This window comes from Myotis yumanensis, unplaced genomic scaffold (genome assembly GCF_028538775.1).
Source record: "Myotis yumanensis isolate MYYU_CA2020_CCGP unplaced genomic scaffold, mMyoYum1.0.hap1 SCAF_1, whole genome shotgun sequence".
NCBI classification, from domain to species: domain Eukaryota; kingdom Metazoa; phylum Chordata; class Mammalia; order Chiroptera; family Vespertilionidae; genus Myotis; species Myotis yumanensis.
The window spans coordinates 94,791,144-94,811,488 of record NW_027223752.1 but is presented as its reverse complement, the minus strand read 5'-3'; the positions used below and the strand labels follow the sequence as shown (position 1 = coordinate 94,811,488).

Sequence of the window (20,345 nt, the reverse complement as noted above, 5' to 3'; positions counted from 1 at the left end):
ATCTGCAACACAGACATGTGCCCAGAATAGGAATGGAACTGTGACCTGGTTCATAGGTTGATGCTCAACCACTGAGCCAAGCCAGCTGGGCTAAATCAATCACTTTAAAAACAATCTTTTAAACGATCTTTTAAAAAGTTTGGTAGTGGAGAATCGGTGCAATTGCTAGTTAAGGAGAGTATTGGGGATGTATATGAATCTTTTTTAATCTAAGTTCTCTGTTTCCCATTAACTATAGATCATTAAAAACTGTCTGGTTTTCTGTAGTGTCACCTGATGTCTTTGAATGTTTGTGTTTCATGTGTTGTAAAAAATGGTCAAATGAAATTTTTAAAATATGGTTTTTTATTTATTTACCTTTTCATCTTTTTATAGTATGTTAACAGTAGTTACATAAATACAGAGCTTTTCTAAAGCACTCTGAACTGTTTTCTTGGTTTTCTAGTTGAGACATTTAGGAAATGATGAAGTACACATTGTTTGGTCAGAGCATACTCGAGACTACAGAAGAGGAATTATTCCTACAGAATTTGGTGATGTCCTTATTGTAATATATCCAATGAAAAATCACATGTTCAGTATCCAGATAATGAAAAAACCAGAGGTAAGAACTTCTTATCTTACATTTTAGTAATATATTTTGAGTTCTATATGGCTTTGTTTGTTCTTTCAGAAGGATTTAGACTAGACATCAAGTTGTGAAAATGGTGGGAAATGAGACAAACTCTGGTAGCTATGTGAATTGTCTTAGTCTGGTTCAGAAGGAGCTAAAACAGGAAAAGTAGCAAGAAACTATGTTCAAAAGGGAGAAAGCTTGGTAGTACCAGAGTGCAAGTTCTTTTATGCTAAGCTCACAAAAGGGCTTACCTTTTATTGAAAGAATGATTACTATTTCCTAAAAGACACAGTCAGAAGTAATAATTTCCTTTATAACTAGAACATGTGATTCCTATATTTTAGTTGATATATCTTGTTAAGATTATGTGATTATTTAGTTATGTCACTTAATAAGTTAGAGTACTAAAACTATGTGTTCTAAAAAGTGTGTTTTTTAAAGCCAAGTAAGTTGTTCTGGTTGGATGTGTTATACTGTGGGATTGAAACATACCTGTGTAAGTATTTTCCTTCAAAATAATAAATGTTTGGTAGTATTTTCATGTTTCTTACTTTTTTAATTTAATACTTTTAGTTTATAGAAAACTTACTTTTTGACATTTGATCATGAATCTTAAGAATTCCTTTAGTTAAGTTCCCTATGTGTGAATTTAAGCTTATGGCCAGATTTTATAAGGTTCATCTAAACCAGAGGTCAGCAAACTATGGCCCACTTTCTATTTTTGTATAGCCCACAAGCTAAGGATGTTTTCTACATTTTAATGTGTGTTTTTTTAAATTGAAAAATAATATGCAGCAGAGACAATATGTGGCCATAAGCTTAAAATATTTACTGTATTATTCACAGCTCATGTGCTTGCCTTCAGCTGCCATTTGTACCAACCATAGTCAAACAGAATAACTTGAAATTGTCAGTCATGTGATAAAAATGACAATTATCAAAACAAAGATTTTTCTAAGAAATTCTGTAATAGAAATGTTTCAGGTTTTGTAATAAAGCTGGATATCACACAAAAATAATTTTTAAAAAATTAACTTGCTGCCTATAAGAATGTATAGCTTGCCTGTGTTTACTAATGGAGAAAGAGGAATTTATTTCCAGTGTTGAATTTTTTGGTACAATTGAGGCTACAAAAATTTGAAAGTTGGCAGGGAATATAAATTTTTTAGTCTGTTACATCAAGTACACAGTTCTTTTGAATGAAACCATGTAGACCTTTTGCATTTCTTGTTTATTGTTCTAGTGTGAATGACCCATCATGGAAAATAATTGAATTTGAATAGTATTTCTACAGAAGAAAGAACTAAAGGGAAAGCAGAAACATTGTTGTATGCAGTGTCTTGATTGTTCTTACATAAACCTTTCTTCAATTTTAGTATAAAATTATGTTCTAATTTTTCAATTAGGTTCCCTTCTTTGGCCCACTTTTTGATGGTGCTATTGTGAATGGAAAGGTCCTACCCATTATGGTTCGAGCAACAGCTATAAATGCAAGCCGTGCTCTGAAATCACTGATTCCACTGTATCAAAACTTGTATCCTTTTTAATATATGGTTTTTATTCTAATATTTGTCTACTTTCCAAGGTAAATGTTTCTTCTGTTTTTAAGACCTTTGAATTTCTGTTTACTGATATATAGGTGGTAGAGTTCCTCCCCAGTATGAATTTGAGCACTTACGATAGTTGAATGGGGTAATTTATTTTATATATTTTTAAATCAGTGCTTAATTGCCTTTTGGTTAATTAATTAGAGCCCCATTATGTGCTAGGCACTCTGCTACTCTGGATGTGCAGAAATAACCAAAACAGTCATCGGAGAGTACTCAATCTAGTTAAAGAAATATACTGTTTTCAGTATATGTGCTTACATGTGCTATAGTAGTTATGCAGCATATTCTGGAAGTATCATAACAAGGGGCCTTACTTAGCTGAAAGGAGTTGTGGTATCAGGAAACATTTCTGAGAAATATGAGGATTGAACCAATCTTGAAGGATGATTGAGTTTTTTGGGTGGGTGAGATCAAGAGCATTCCAGAAGCAGAGGGAACAACAGAGAGACATGGAAGTTTGCGAGGAAATTGAGTGTTTAAGAATATGGTTACTGGAGCCAGATTGCCTGGCCTCAAATGCTATATAGCTAGTCTTGGACAAGTTATTTAATCTCAGTCAGTCTTAATTTTTCATGTATATAAAATGAGAATGATAATATCTAGCTCATGGTATTATGAGAACTCAATGAAGCAATATGTGTAAAGCTCCTAGAACAGTGCCTGGGACACGATATGCACACAGTTTTAAATTTTAAATTGTTTTCTGATATTCCTTTGTAAAATAGGTTTATGTTTTCTTTTACTTTTCCTATATGATTAAAAGCATTTTATTTCTTTTTATATAATAAACTAGAGGCTGGTGCAGGAATTTGTGCACGGGTGGGGTCCAGCCAGCCTGCCCTGATCGGGAGCCAACCAGGCCAGGCCAGCTGGGGGGAGGGGTGTAGGGGGCCAATCAGGTGTGGGCTGGCGGTGGGGAGGGGCCCCATGCACGGTTGGCCGGCTGGCCCCACCCCCTGGTCAAACACTGGTTGAACTCCCGGTCGAGGTGACAATTTGCATATTATCCTTTTATTTTATAGGATTATGGATTTAAGCTTTACAGGGAAGGTTTTTAAAAATATTCTAGCCTTAGCTGGTTTGGCTCAGTGGATAGAGCATCAGCCTGCAGACCAAAGGGTCCAGGTTTGATTTTGGTCAAGGGTACGTACCTCGGTTGCAGGCTCCTCCTCGGCCTGGGCTCTGGTTAGGGCTCTGGTCGGGGCTTGTGCAGGAGGCCACTAATGATGTGTTTCTCTCACATCAATGTTTCTCTCACATCAATATTTCTCTCTGCCCTGACCGGTTTGGCTTAGTGGATGGAGTGTCGGCCTGCGGACTGAGGAGTCCCAGGTTCGATTCCGGTCAGGGGCATGTGCCTTGGTTGCGGGCACATCCCCGGTCGGGGGCGTGCGGGAGGCAGCTGATCAGTGTTTCTCTCTCATCATTGATGTTTCTGACTCTCTATCCCTCTCCCTTCTTCTCTGTAAAAAATCAATAAAATATATTTTTAAAAAAAAATATTGCTCTCTGTCTTTCCCTCTCTCTTCAACTCTCTCTAAAAATCACTAGAAAAATATCCTCAGATAAGAATTAAAAATATATATATACTATGTTTTTTTCCATATGAAATGGATTTATTACAAGTCTGCCGCATTTTCTTCTTTTGATGAAAATTAGCTTACATTATCTGAATTTTATGTAATTTTTCATGTATTCTGACACCATGAAATGGAATTATAGGTGGATCATGCCATGTTACATTGATTAACATTAATGACATTTATATAGCATTTCTTATTTACCTGGTATGGCAGTTAGAGCTTCACTTTAAGTTGAAAACTCAGATTTGAAGTGGTTATTGTAGTGAAATATAAGAGTTCGGTTTATTATTCCCGGCATAGCTCTACAAAAGTAATTAATCTTACAAGGAATATACAGATTATTACCCATTAACTAATTTCTCCACATTGTCAGGTCCATTGAGGTTGTCTTCTTTCTGACCTTTGCTTCTTTATAGCCCGCCTGATTCTGATGTTCATCCTGAGGTTAGCGTCCTCTTCCGTTTTATTTAAAACACAGTTGAGCCCTGACCAATGTGGCTCAGTTGGTTGAGCATCGTCCCATTTACCGGGGAGGAGCCTGCAACCGAGATATGTGCCCTTGACCCCGGTTCAATTCCCTTTCAGTGCACCTGCCTGGGTTGTGGGCTCAATCCCCAGTAGGGGGCTTGTAGAAGATAGCCAATCGATGTTTCTTTTCCACATCAATGTTTCTCTCTCTCTCTCCCTTTCCCTTCCTCTCTCTAAAATCAGTAAAAACATATTTTTTTAAAAAGATAGTGGAGCCCTAACCGGTTTGGCTCAGTGGATAGAGCGTCGGCCTGCGGACTCAAGGGTCCCAGGTTCGATTCCGGTCAAGGGCATGTACCTTGGTTGCGGGCACATCCCCAGTAGGGGGACTGTGCAGGAGGCAGCTGATCGATGTTTCTCTCTCTTCAATGTTTTTAACTCTCAATCCCTCTCCCTTCCTCTCTGTAAAAAATCAATAAAATATATATTTTTAAAAATAAAATAAAAAGAGATGGTGGAAAGAATGCCTTAAATCTTTTGGGAAAGTGGTAAGAGAGAGATTAGATTGTAATACAAACTCTATTTGCCTCTTGTATTATATAGCAGGAACTGGATTTATTGGGCAAACACACACTATTTCTGGCCCAAGGTACAAGTAACATTTAATATGCACACTTTACAAAGTAGTTTTAAATGCAAAATTAAAAGTGTTGGGGATATGGCTTCATTTCTTTTCCTGCACCTAAGTTCATACTCTTGAGAGCTATTTCAGATTTGCACATTACACTAGAGGTCTGATAACTAGATTTGCAGTTAGAAAACACTGCTTTTAATTGAAGCTCTGCTTTGTGACCTTGGCGAAGTCACAGAATCTCTAAACCTCACTTTTTTCTTCTGTAAAAAACATGCTAATACCCATCTCAGAATTGTTGTGAAGATTAAATGAGATAATGAATTTGGATGTACTTAGTAAATAAAATAAGGTACATTTTTGTGTGCAGTGATTAATTCTGTTATGTGTAAAGATTACAGTCAATATAAAACAACTCTTCCCAACACCATGGAATTGCCTAATTGGGTTTTTGTGTTTGCTTGGTTGGTAAGTTAATTGATTGGATTGGATTTTCAAGTCTGCTTAGAGAAGTTCGTAATAGTTAAATCTTGCTGAGACGTTAATGGATACCACATTGGAGGAAAATCTAAGATGAAGAGAGATAATTTCAGATGAAAACAGTAAACATGAACACTTTATTTACACAGCAAATATGAGCAATTTCTATCAGCAAAATCGATTCTTGAACAGAGTAAAAACATTAAATAAGACAGATCAAATTTTTCTTGACTTGGAAGCTTGAATTTAGAAGCTTTATGGAAATTATTTTCCCATGCTTTTTAAGTAAATGTAGAGATACTCCTAGCCTTTGCTAATCTGAAGAACACATAGTCATATTTGACAAAGATTCACAAAATTCTATATTAATTTTAAACATTGGGAGGAAAGACTTGATACAAGTGAATTACTTGATTTTTAAGTGAAAATTTACATACTAAATTACAGTGATGTTTTATTTTAAGATATTGAAATATGAGTATGTCTTTTAATTTAAAATAACAAATATTTCAGAAATATATTAAATTTTAAAATGTATGTTTTTGACAAATCTGGATAAGGAAAAATGTTATGTGATCTAAAACAGATCAATAAAACTTAGAAATTGAGATAGAAGTAGGCTTTGAAAATCACCAGAGTTACTACTTTAATCCTCATAAGAGAAGTGAAGGGGTAAAATAATATGTAATAAACTCAATTATATTTGATAATTACACTGCTTTGTCACTTATTTTATGCCCAATAAAAGTACCCACTAAGATTCCACAGCATAAATTGTGCTATTTATGATCATTAAATACAGTTTAAATTTTATCCTTGGAACATCTTCTGTAACTATGAATCTAATGTTGTTCACTAAATGAGGACAATATTGATTGTCAAATGCTGCCCAAATCGATCTTGCTAGCAGCTAGAATTACAGTAATCTGTCAGTATTGATGACTGTTTTTCAAGCTTTGAAATCTCTCCTTCACTTCACTTGTCATTTCTTGCATTACTTGTACTTGGAAAGCATATTTTTTGCTGTCTCTGACTTTGTCAGCTATATACTTTTTTTGCCTCAAGCTCAACTTCTTGGTTTGAGCATGTAATTACAATTGAAGTATAGCACTAGAGAGGAAGAGGAGGCAGATTCTGGGTAACCATTGGACCTGTGGGGTATTTCAAGTTGATTTTAGCTATCATTTATCAGTTACCTGTTAAAAGAGAGAGATTTGAGTTTTGGGAGGAAGTTGTTTGGGTTTTTTGTTTGTTTGTTTTTTGGCTTCTTTGCATTGGAAATAATAATTTCAAAACATTAATTTCATGCTCTTAGCTATCATGACTATTTTTTTTTTTCGATTGATTGATTTTAGGGGGGAGAGAGAGAGACAGACATTGATTTGTTCCACTTACTTATGCATTCATTAATTGCTTCTTTTATGTGCCTAACCAGGGATAGAACCCGCCAGCTTGGCATATTGGGACAACACTCTAACCAAATAAACTACCCAGCCAGGGCTCTCTATTTCTTAAATAAAAATTTTAAATCAATTATTTATTTTGACCCAGAGATTATACATAGAAATTTAATGTGAGATTATACATAGGAATTTTCAGAAGTTACAGCATACAATCATGTTGTATTAGAGTTCTTAGAAAAACAGACTCAATACAATCTGTGTATACATACATAGAGAAAGACTGATTTTAAGAAATTGACTCATATTATTGTTGACTAGCAAGTCTGAAATCTGCAGAATTCCTGAGTAGAGTTGATGTTGCAGTCTGGGTCAGAAGGCATCTGGAGATAAAATTCCTTTCTTCCTTGGGGACCTCATCTGTTCTAGTAAGGCCTTCAGCTGATGGATGAAGCTCACCCACATTATGGGGAGTATTCTGCTTTAGAGTCCTGATTTAAAAGCAGATTGATTTCTTCTAATCTGTTTAGATTTGACTTTTTTCTGAAATGCCAGAATTGGGTTTCTAGGCTGGTGTTGGACCAAAACGAGTACCATCGCCTAGCCAAGTTGACATAAAATTAACCATCTTGCCTGGGTGGGTGGCTCAGTTAGTTATAGCATTCTCCCATACACCAAAAGGTTGTGGGTTTGATTTCTGGTCAGGGCACATACCTAGGTTGCAGTTCAATCCACAGTCAGGGCATATGCAGGAGGAAACCAATCGGTGTTTCTCACATTGATGTCTCTCACTCTCACTTTCTCTCTCTCTCCCTCCCTCCTTCCCTGCCTCCCTCCCCCTTTCTCTCTCACAAAAATCAATAAACATATCCTTGGATGAGGATTTTTAAAAAAATTTAACCATCTCACATGTCCTCTTTTTTCATAAGTTTTTTTTAACCTTTTTTATTGCAAAATGTAATTTGAGAAAAGTACATTAATTCTAAATGTACTATATATGAATAATTACAGTTTAACTGCCACCAGGTCAAGAAATAGAACTTTAGTGCTTTTTTTCTATCACATATATTTATTGATCACTAACATGGTAGTGGTAAAGATTTTGAGAGATGCAAAGACAAATTAGGTGGTAACATTGTCTTTAATAAGCTTATAATTTAATGGGGAGAGAATAATATGTCCATTGTTATATCACAAGGAACAATGTGTCATAGTAGGTTTATATATGAAAGGCTGTGGTAGTTCCAGGGAGAATGTATAGAAAATCTGGGCCTGAAATGGTGAGATTCGCGTAGATGGAATGCAGCATGTCATTTATCATTTCTTATAATTTACATTTTGGGGCTTTATGTATATGCATATATGTATGTAATATACATGTAATATTCTGAAATAGTCAGTATGCGGCATGTTCTAGAATTAAATGTCATCTTTAAAAAACACTTTCTTCCTAGGTTTATTATTCTTTCCCACCAAACCAATATTATTTGATTTTTTCTAATCTGTTTAGATTTGACTCTTTCTTAAATGCCAGAATTGGTTTTCTGTTTAACTTTATCAGACACATTACCAGAAGTCAATGATCATTCTTCAATTAGTCACAGTTTGTTATCCCTGCAGTTTTACTTCTCAAATGTAAAGAACCTGTTGCAAAAGTATGAGAGCCAAAATGAAATGAAGTGTAATTGATTGGCTCCACTAATGCAGTTTGCCGTTCATTATGATAGAACATTATAAAACCTCTTAGGAAGGCTCATCAATATTGCTGCCATTTCATGTTAGAAGAAAGTGTGTTTATTAAGAAACTACATAATTTTATGGATCTATTGTCTTTTGTAGGTCATTGATTTAGAAGATAATATTGATAAGTACGCTTAATTTATGTATCAGCTATATTTTAAATTTTGGAAGCTGTTTGTTGGGAAGTAAGCATTGGGCTACAGAGTCTGGAACCACTTATTAAATGTGCCACTGTCTTTATGTCTATTTTTTAAAAATCTGTTAGAAGTGTACAAAACTCAGGATTATTGTAAGGATTAAATTAAATTATCCACTTGAAGCACTAAGCAGCCTGTCTGTCATGTAGCAAGAGCTCAGACAATGATAGCTACCTGGTTGTTGATGATTTATCATTATTATTATCCTCTACATTGACACTGGAAATATTCTTCTAAAACACAAATCTAAGTATACTAAGAGACTTGACTTCATGACAGTGACAGGTGGGGAGAGTACAGTTTTGTGTCTTCCCCAGGAACAAGGCAGTACATAGCTAAAGCCCTGAAGACTCACACTTCCTGCTGAATGACAAGGAAGGTGGGTACCCACAGGAGAGCAACGGTGGGGTGGGGGTCAGCTGTGGGAGTCTAGGCACTGTTGACGTCCTCAATTTTATTTCTGAACTTTAGCACTATCTACATCTTTAGGCAGTCTCAGTATCTTTTAAGTGTCATTTGTTCTACATGCTTTCTAAATGAAAGTCTTAAACTTCATGGACAAATTGGTTATTTGTTAAATATCCTAAGATCTATGGTTATGGTCATTCATGCGTCAAAAGTGTCCGGTATTCGCTGGCACCCTGCCCCTGGGGGCGAAAAGACCCCCTCCCTCTCTTGGGCCGGTGAGAAACTGACCTCACCACACTGACGTCCAGAAACTGCCCCACCCCGGTGGAAAGTCCCTGCCGGACAAACGGCTCCTGGAAATGGCCAAAACCGCAGGACAGACTGCAGGTTTCATCTGACCCCGGAAAACCCCCACTGCCACCAATTTCTGCCAGCATAAAAATTTGCCCTTGCTCCAGTTTGGCGCGGCTTCTCCAGCTCCCCTCTCCGAGCTGGTGAACCCACCCGTGTGCTCCCAATAAAGCCTGTTTAATCTGGTCTCTGATTGGACTCACAGTTTTTCCTTGCGGCGGTGTAAAACCTAATAAAAAGAAGAGAAGGCAATTTTTAAAATAAAATGTCTCACCAACTAAGTCAGGGGTGGGGAACATCTGGCCCACATAACTCCCGAGAAACATTTGGTCTGGCCCTGCCAAGGCATTAGGGGTGAATTAATTAAATGTTTGACCAAATATAGCAGGCTAATTTTTAAGTTGATAATTTTGTATGGCCCTTGGCAGAAAAAAGGTTCCCCACTCCTGAACTAAGTGATCCAGGTTTTTGTGGCCTCTGAAATGCTTATAGCCCTTGTGCCTTTGATATTAATCATTGCAGTAGGACCTTAGAGCAGACATTCTCATTTACCTAACAATCTGCTTTGTAATGGGAGCGTTTAAGTTTTGTGTGTCAAAGACATGGGCATTGCTATTGAAGAATTTCTTGCTGAAAAGCTTTTGATTAAACATAACCCTGGCCTGGATTTTGCTGCCAAACCTTTATAGTCTGTGTATGTACACAGAGCATTATTTAAACAGGGGCCCTGGATATGTGCAAAACTTCTGTTGTGACTCTAATATATTCTTTACTACATCAATTTTAATTTGTTCAGCTATTCTTTTTGAGGAATGGCAATATATGCTTATTGATGATGTTGCTGGTATTTTAGAGGCTTCCTTACAATCACTGTAGTAATATTTTATTACATACCTTCAAAGATGTGAGTTTGGTTCTAACCAGTCTGTCTGTGTCTTTTCAAAAAGATGCAAAAGCAACAAATATAAATTTATCTGGCATGTAATACATTTTTAATAATAATGAAGGAAATGTATTCTGTGGAAATGAAACCAGTATGTCTGAAAATAGCATTTGTTTCTTAATATTCTCTAGTGATGATCTCTTTGAAAGTTTTGCTAATGTGGACTAGTAATAATTATTTTTCTTCTGTTTAAACTATGGGAACTCACAAAAAGGACTTTAGTACATGATCAACTGCTATTTCTATTATCATTGTACAAATTCTAGCAATAGTTTAAATTTTTATTCTCTACCAAGAATTCAGTGCACTTATGGCAAATTTAAGTATTTTTTAAATATATTTTATTGATTTTTTTACAGAGAGGAAGGGAGAGGGATTGAGAGTTAGAAATATTGATGAGAGAGAAACATCAATCAGCTGCCTCCTGCACACCCCCTACTGGGGATGTGCCCACAACCAAGGTACATGCCCTTGACCGGAATCGAACCTGGGACCCTTGAGTCCGCAGGCTGACGCTCTGTCCATTGTGCCAAACCAGTTAGGGCAAATTTAAGTATTTTTTAAAGATTTTATTTCTTCAACCAAAAAAAAATGGTCACCAAGCAATTTTCAATCTTTCATTTATTCACCAATATTTATATGTGAGGCACTGTGAGAGAAAAGCTAGGGATACAACCAAGTAGCTTACAGTCTGGTTTAGGAGAGAGGAAGACCCCTGTGAGTGGATGGATGGATGGATGGATGGATGGATGGATGGATGGATGGATGGATGAATCAATGATTGAAGTGCACTCTGAAGGACCCAACAATAGTGATATTGCAAAGTAGGATGGTAAAGGTATTAAAGTATAAGAGGATAGTGGCGGGGAGAAATTAGGAATGCTTTACTGAGGAAGCATGTTCTGCTAATTACCTCAAAGCTATATAGGATTTTGCCATTCAGACAGGGCCAGAGAAGAGCTTTTCAAGGATAGGAAATGGACATGAAGGGATAAAAGTGTGATATGGTCAAGAAATTCAAGGAGTTCCACAACAAAGGGAAGAATAGTAGCAGATGAGATCCAAGAAGTAAGTCAAAACCAGATAATGTAGTCAAGCAGAAAGAAAACCAACATAAACTTGGTTTTTCTAATGCTACTTCCAATAATATTAACAACCAGTGTGTACTGTGACAGTTCCTTCCGCTTTGATATAATTTTTACCTGTTGAGTAGCAGAACACAGGCTTGAATGTATTATTTTCTTTTTCTAGTAAATCCTTTCCAAATAAATAGATCAGTATTTAAATAAAGTCTCTGTTTTTATGGTAATTAGTTGTACAGTAATTGCCAGGCTAATAATAGCTAGTGTTATTTTTCTTAATGAGACTAAGAAGGTCTCTAAATGTTTGGTAATATTTACACATATTTGCCAATTTAAAAAGACAATTTGAGATTTTCATTATTCTTAAGTTTCGTGATAGACTCTTCATTTCTGCATAACAATCCTTCTTTTTACTTTTTCATGTAAAGTACTTTTATACATTATTGTGCTTTTATGCACTATTATAATTTTACACATTATGGAGAAATGAAGTATTTTTATCTTATTCTGATAGTACATTGGCTTCACAACAAAAATATCAAAGGAAAAGAAAGTACTATCACCATTTTTTCTCTTTTGTCAAATCCAGTGTGACAGTATTGTTCACATTTGCCAATCTAGACAGTTGGGTCATATCATAAAGCACGAGAAAGAAGATAGAGAACTCTATCAGGTGATGGGCAAACTGTTCCCTAAAAACAACAAAATTTGAAATTTCTCTACTTCTGTCTTTAGCAACTTCTCACCTATGCTAGAACGGAGATTTTTTTTTTCTCCTTTAAACCCTTAAGTTGATATTATGATGAGGGTGCATTTGGTATGCTCACATTATTATTCACCACACCTACCACTTGATGTGCAAGTTTTATTCTAGTCATTATTTACATATAAAAGCAGCAGTAGATTGAGATGCTGTTTGGGGATTTCAGAGCAAAGAATGAAGAATTGTGAAGCTGAAATTAGTCTAACTTTGTTTGACATAGGAATTGCAGTGTTTTTAATCCATATCCATTCTTTTCTTTTTAATAAACATAAGGGCTTTTGCTATTGAATTTTTAATAACTCAATAATGGAATTAAAATTAAGCTACGGGTCACAAATCTCCCCCATTTTCTTCTGCTTTTTTTCTCAAACACTAGAATACAGCCTATTTAAATCTTAACTTTTGCTTGCCAAACCACTGTTACCGTCCATCTGTTCTTACCAATTGTAAGGAAGGTTTGGTTTTTAGTGAAGCTTTGCATTTCACATAAGGTATGTGAAGTGAAATTTCACAAGGGACATGATGGATCCTGATTCTTAGTGATAAACCTTTGGGGCCATCAGGGTTGGCATATGGTTCAGTATGATATGAAGGCTTGGGTTCCCTGGCTTCACTTCTTTGGCGTGAAGCTGATAAAACCTGGCTCTTGAGTATTATTTCACTGGACACCAATCATGGGCAGCAGGAACTGCCCATTTAACTCTCTGTGGGAAGGAAGCCCAGAGAGCATTCACAATGGTACCATTGTCGAGTTGCAAACTGCTCTGAACAGCTTGACAGCACTAGGGAGGAGGGGAAGGGGTTGCTTTACTAATTGCTGTTTAGAAAAGAGAAGGAACAAAAATAGCTGTTGCAGAACTGATGTTTCTACATTTACTTCCTCTCTTGATAGGAGTGTTGACTTTTATTTAGCACATACCTACTATCAAGAAAAAAGAAAAAAATACATTTAAGCAACCACTTATAGTAATTCCTTGTTAACGTGTCATTATCAGTATTTTCAACCCACCAGATTATAGCAGAGCAAAACTCAGTTTTGCTTTATGATACTGTGTTTAAATGAAGAAAAAAAATGTATTTTTTAATCTTTATAAAAATTCAAAATAAGGGAAAATGGGTTAAAACCACCTCAATTCATATATCAGGTGAGGTTAAAGATGAATTTGGTTTAATTTTCTTTATACTGTGCCCTTTAGAATTCCCAAATATCACCTGAAAATATATGAGCTATATTAATATAGAAATGTAAATTAATATTATGGGTAACAATTGCAAGTGCTAAAATAATGCACTAAAGATAAACTAGTCAGCAAATCTTAAGGTTAAATACTGGATTTATCATATAAGTGAGTAACATTTATTTTAGTCATCATGGTTATCTCTTATTTAATTTTATTTCGGATATCTTTCAAAATGTGAGGGTTGTTTCCTTTTTCTGAAGCACTGTATGCCATGATATTTCTATAAACACTACTTTTGGCCTATCCATTTTTTTCTGGTCAGTCTAATCATGTAGTTAGTGATTCTGATTCAAAGAAACAGGATCTACAATATTTTTAAAATATTAAAGCTTATTTTAGCCCTCAGGATCCTGAACCTTACTATATATTTCCATAGGCAATTCTTTTTTTCAATTGAACATTAGTTGACTAAATTATATTGCATTGTTATAATTTATAAAATATGTTCTTTCAAAGGATTAGAGGAAGAAATTTTAAGAAAACTTTTAATCTATGAAAATTTTTAAATGATAATTCTCTTGCTAAGTTGAGGGAAAATAAGACGCACGTTTTGTAAATCTGTAGCAGTCTATAAAATTTACTAGTATTCCATCTCCTCATGTCCTCTTAAATGATTTTAGTAAATGGGCTCCAGTGCAATATTTCAAAAACAGTAATTCATTGAATGCCCATTCTTCCTTTTACTGCAGAGTAGATTATATTTAAGTCAAGATTAATGGGTAGATTTTGATGTTAAAGTCCAGTCTCTAAGCCTATCGTTCCCTGGAGGCATATAGTGCATTAGTTTAAGCCAATATACTGTTTATCATAGATTCTATGGCACGGTCTTAAATGACAGTTTGCTGTACTTTGTAACTACTTACCATAATAATAAATCACTTTTTTTGTACTCCTGGTAATTTTAGCATTTAAACAAAACCTTAATTTAGTTAGTGCACATTTAGGTAGAGATAACACTTAAGTAATTGTACACTGTAAAATTTCACTTTATTTAGTTACTTTTTTTCCCTTTTTTACAATCTTCTAGCAGATCCCAAGTTTAGTATTTAGTTCAAACACATATATGCATTTCCTCAATATTAATGTACTGAAATTTTTGTTCCCAAAAGGAAGAACACAAAGGTGATTGTTTCTAGTCTCCCCCTCCATGTTTTTTAAACTCTTACTCTAAGACTGGTGATTCTAAAACAGTTCTCTGTTGACTATGAAAGTCCCATTATTACTTAATGATAATATTTTCAAGTAGACCTTATCAAGAATGAGAGTCCATAATTTTAATTTCCTTAAATTTGAAATCTAGGTAACTTGCTTTTCTTTTAGATGTTTTGCTTCATACAAATAGCATGAAAGTAAAATAGGTACACATTTAATAATCATGTTTGTGCTTTTTAGAAACCAGTGGTTATTGGGTTCAGGAAGGATTTTTCGTAACCTTCTGGTAGGTTTAAATTTTTAATCCTATTTATTTAAGATTGATATTTTTAAATGTGTTTACATGAACTTTGGTAGAATTGGGCTTTTATAAACTTTTTACTTAATGTTTTCATTTAGTAATTGACTGATTTATGAGCAATTATATATGGTTCAAATTTTATTCAACTCCAGCTTTCAATAATAGGTCTATCCTCACACTGCCTTAGCACCTGTTATGGATTTTGAGTCATCTGGCAGCCCATGGGACTTAGATAAAGAAGTACCAGGTGTCCTGCCTGTCTCCTAATTGAGACGCAGTGAAAACAATATAGACTTGGCAGTAGGGTTAAAAGGATGGATTAAAGCCCAGCTTTGTCTATTCTGACAAATCACAGCTTTTCCTTCATGGCGTGCATAGTATCAACTACCAAAGAATTTCATTAATATGAGGCATCATAAAAATTATACACAATAATTTGGGATAACTTGTTGCAGACTTTCAGAAGAATTTCTATTAACATAGTACAAATAAACATTACTTATACCAAGATTCATGCTATTTATTTAAGGGACTTTTATTTTTACTGCATGTGAACTAGACAGCATGTTTCTTGAAGAAATTAGCTACAATAGGAAAGAAATGGAGTATTAATTTATTAAGGGTAGCACTACAGTTTATTTTCATCTTACAAATGAGTAGTGCACATTAGTCCATGAGATACTTAATTGCCCTGGGTATTTCAGGAAAATTGGCCACTTTACTACTGATAATAGCAGTCAGGAAATCCTTGAGATATACTTGCAAAATATTTCTACCCATATTCTATATCTCAATAAAATTCTTATTTTTTCAAGACCCTGTGTAATGATACTGCCTCAGGATGTTTGAAGATATTTCAAGGCCTCTTAGAACTAAAAAGCCAAATGTAGATTGATTCTTTTCTCACTTTTCTCTAAAGTACATCAGGGACTTTTAATATGCTATATATGATATTTTAGTATATAAACATTTTCCAAAAACTATGAATCTTATAATTTAAGCTAATATTCACTGTATTGGCCATTCTTGAGCTAACTAAAATACCTCTTATATATTTTTTCTTTTTATAAAACTCAGGTCATTGAGATTGGATGTAGAAAGAGCATTGGACCATTGAATGACCAGGGTTCTAGTCCCAACTTTACCAGTTAGCAGCTTTCTTTTTCCAAGCAAAGCTCTGGCTATATTCTCCATCGAGGCAAGGCTTATTGCTAAACAAACATTTGCCTGATTTTGCTGAGTTTCCTGAAAATAATGTTAAGGGATCATTATTGTATCCTTCCTTTAGTTCAAACTGTTCTAAAATATTCTCAATAAATGATGCCTGGATACAAACCTTCTCAAGATGGCCTTTTGAAGAACCTAAATATTTAACTTTTTTTTCTAAGTATTATTTTTCAAAGATATTATTACCTCTGTTCTTATGGTACCTAGAGGAGTTTTGGAGATCTGTTTAAAAATTTTTTGAATTTACCCTCCGTTTGATTTTTTCTATGAGCATTTTTATAAAATTGTTTCCCTTTTTTCTATAGATGGCCATTTAAATGAATGGAAATAGTTTAACTAAACTTGTTGCCTCATACCATTATATAATTTATAAAAACTTTTAAAAATTTTTAATTAAAAAAATTGTTACAACCAATGTGGCAAAATGTTTATTTCAGTCCTAATTGTAGTGAGTTATAATTACATTCAACATTTATAGATTTTTTTTCTTTAGGCAATTATTATACTTGTTTTGAGAAGTTACCAGTTTTCTCTTAATATCAAATCTTACCTGTGTGCTTTTTTCACTTTTTTAATATACATTATACTTTATTCAGTTTTGTTCTTCCAAAGGTGGTCAGCAAGATCAAAGGTATGAGGGAACCAAACTCTTTCTCACAAGTAAGATTTAAACTCTGTAAACCAATCATAGGAAAGTCCCATATATATTTGCCCCAAAAGGGGTTTGCCCCTGGAGAGCAAAATTGGCATTAGAGGAAGGAGGCTGTCTGGATACCAATCTCTTAACCAATTTTATTCATTCTATAATTTATAAATAGTCATTGAGTACTACTGGGCCCTGTGTTAAGTGCTAGAGATATATGTAAAGATAAGAAGACATGGCCTCTGTTCCCATGACACTAGTCTCCCCACTAGTTTATTAGAAGAACAAGCACGAGGAAAGAGGCACATTTAGTGTTTAACAACTGACTCTGGAGAGCAGGGAGAGGCCCCAATTTATGGCATTCATCAAGTTCTGTGAGGCAAAAACTCCCACCATTGCCAATTTCAAGCTACCAGCCATCTTAATTTGTGAATGTTGTTAGTAGTACTCCAAAAAGAAATTTAAGTCAGTAGGCAAAACTCTCCCTCTTCCAATAATTACTATTAATGGAATCTTCATACAAAGAAGGGAGATGAAATTCTAAGTGCTAAAACTGCAAAGAAGCCACAGAAATATGAGTGTAGGGAGTGCTTACTGAATTAGGAATTTCAGAATGGGTCTTAAATCCCTGAGGCTCTAATACTAAGCACAGATCTATACACTTCATACTTTGCCTTTACTTAAAAAGGAGCCAATAGTTTTTTCTTTTTTAGCAAAGAAAACATTAAACCTCAATTTAAGAGGAAATTAGTTAAGCAATGCTATGTCTTTGAAGTCTCCTTACAATTACATTTATTTTTCATAATGCCCTTTTGTGAAAAATTATGCTTTCATTCTTCATGTGTACAACATATATATGTGCATATATATGTACACATATACATATACAAATTTCCATTTCTTTGAGACAAATTACTTTTTATCTTTAAGTTTCTATTTAAATTGCAGTTTACATACAATATATTAGTTTGAGGCATACAGTATAGTGATTAGGCACTTATATTCCTTACCCCAATATGTCTAGTACCTAAATGACACCATACATAGTTATTACAATATTATTGACAGTATTCCCTGTGCTGTTCTTTACATCCCTGTGACTGTTTTTATAACTAAAAGTTTGTACAACTTAATCCCTTCCCCTTTTTTACTCATCCCCCAAACCATCGCCCATTTGGCAATCATCAATTTGTTCTCTGTATCTATAAGTTTCTCTTTTGTTTGTTTATTTTGTTTTTAAGATTCCACAAATATGTGAAATCATATGGTGTTTGTCTTTCTCTGTCTGACAATACCTTCTAGGTCCATTCATGTTGTTGCAAATGGCAAGATTTCATTCTTTTTTTAATATATTTTTATTGATTTCAGAGATGAAGGGAGAGGGAGAGAATTAGGAACATCAGTGATGAAAGAATAATTTATCCGCTGCCTCTTGCATGCCCCCTACTGGGGATAGAGCCTGCAACCCAGTATGTGCCCTGAGAAGAGTTGAACCATGACCTCCTGGTTCATAGGTTAACATTCAATCACTGAGCAACACCGGCCAGGCTTCCATTCCTTTTTTATGGCTGAGTCATATTCCATTGTATATATGTAACACATCTTCTTTATCCATTCGTAATCAATGAGCACTTAAGTTGCTTCCATATCTTGGCTATTGTAAGTAATGCTGCAGTGAACAGGTGAATGCATATGTCTTTACGAATTAATGTTTTAGATTTGTGAATGCATAGGTCCTTATGAATTAATGTTTTAGATTTCTAAAGATAATTACCTAGAGGTGGAATTCTTGGATCATATAGTAGTTCTATTTTTAATTTTTTGAGGAACCTCGATAATGCTTTTGGTAGTGGTTGCAACCAGTTTACAATCCCCCAACAGTGCATGAGGGTCCCCTTTTCTCCACATCCTCATCAACACTTGTTGGATGATAGGCATTCTGACAGATGTGAGGTGATATCTTATTGTGGTTTTAATTTGCATTTCCCTGATGATTAGTGGTGTTTTGTTTCTCTTGTCTGAGGAGATATATCCAAAAAAAATATTACTAAGTGATGTCAGAGAGTTTACTGCCTGTTTTCTTCTTGAAGTTTTATGGTTTCGTTCTTCCATCTAAGACTTTAATTCATTTTTAGTTCATTTGCATAAGTGGTATAAGAAAGTGATGCAGTTTTATTTTTCACACGTATCTGTCCATTTTCCCAGCACCATTTATTGCAGAGACTGTCTTTATGCCATTGTGTATTCTTGCCCTCTTTGTCATAGATTAATTGACCATATATACACTGAATGGCCAGATTATTATGACCACCTGACGTTTGTAGACAAATTAGCTATAATTTCACGCTGAAGTTGCTAGAGGGCCAAATCATTATAAACGTGTGAATAGCACAACATACCTAAGTATGGTTGCTGATCAAGTTCATCCTATCATGTTGATGGTGTATCCCAATGGAGATGGCTTCTTCCAACAAGACAATTCGCCATGCCATGGTGCTTGTATTGTGCGGGAGTGGTTTCAAGAACATGAGGAAGACTTTACCTTGCTTAGGTGGCCCCCACAATCACCAATCTCAATCCAATTGAGCATTTGTGGGACAAAGTTAAAAGAGCCATCAGGCAGCTGGTTCCACAACCATCAAATCTCACAGAACTGGCTCTCTTTTTTTTTTGCCGCATCTACTGCGAGGATGAAGACCATTCTCAGCAATCAGACTGTGGACATCCCAGAAAATGTGGACATCACTCTGAAGAGGCGCGCTGTTATTGTGAAGGGCCCCAGAGGCACCCTGCGGAGGGACTTCAACCACATCAATGTAGAGCTCAGTCTCCTCAGAAAGAAGAAGAAGAGGCTCCGGGTTGACAAATGGTGGGGAAATAGAAAGGAACTGACCACAGTTCGTACTATCTGCAGTCATGTACAGAACATGATCAAGGGTGTTACACTGGGCTTCCGTTACAAGATGAGGTCTGTGTACGCTCACTTCCCCATCGACGTCGTTATTCAGGAGAATGGTTCTCTTGTTGAAATTAGAAATTTCTTGGGCGAAAAATACATCCGCAGAGTTCGGATGAGGTCAGGCATTGCTTGTTCAGTATCTCAAGCCCAGAAAGATGAGTTGATTCTTGAAGGAAATGACATTGAACTTATATCAAATTCAGCTGTTTTGATTCAGCAAGCCACAACAGTTAAAAACAAGGATATCAGGAAATTTTTGGATGGTATCTATGTTTCTGAAAAAGGAACAGTTCAGCAGGCTGATGAATAAGATCTAAGTTGTCCAGCTATAGAAACACCGAGATGCCGAATGATTTGCCACATTTGTTTGTGAAACTATAAAGATGTATAATAAAAGCCTTGTATTGAAAAAAAAAATCTCACAGAACTGGACAGTGCTATTCATCAGGCATGGTGTCAGATTCCTCGCATCACCTTTTAACATCTCGTGGAGTAAATGCCAAGAAGAATCGCTGCAGTATTGAAGGCAAATGGTGGCCCAACGAAGTAC

The 20,345-nt window shown here is 35.3% G+C and overlaps 1 protein-coding gene and 1 pseudogene across 9 annotated transcripts in view; both read left to right on the top strand.

The window, feature by feature from the left end:
* The window catches only part of RALGAPA1 (Ral GTPase activating protein catalytic subunit alpha 1), a 283,623-nt gene that overhangs the window by 243,931 nt on the left and 19,347 nt on the right, over positions 1-20,345 (top strand). For all 9 annotated transcript variants that reach the window (XM_070428039.1, XM_070428075.1, XM_070428057.1 and 6 more), the window contains 2 exons: positions 446-604; positions 2,023-2,150. In XM_070428039.1, coding sequence (XP_070284140.1) covers positions 446-604; positions 2,023-2,150 — 287 coding nt within the window. The remainder of the gene's footprint in view (positions 1-445; positions 605-2,022; positions 2,151-20,345) is intronic.
* Positions 19,498-20,177, top strand: LOC139004292 (large ribosomal subunit protein uL6 pseudogene; annotated as a pseudogene).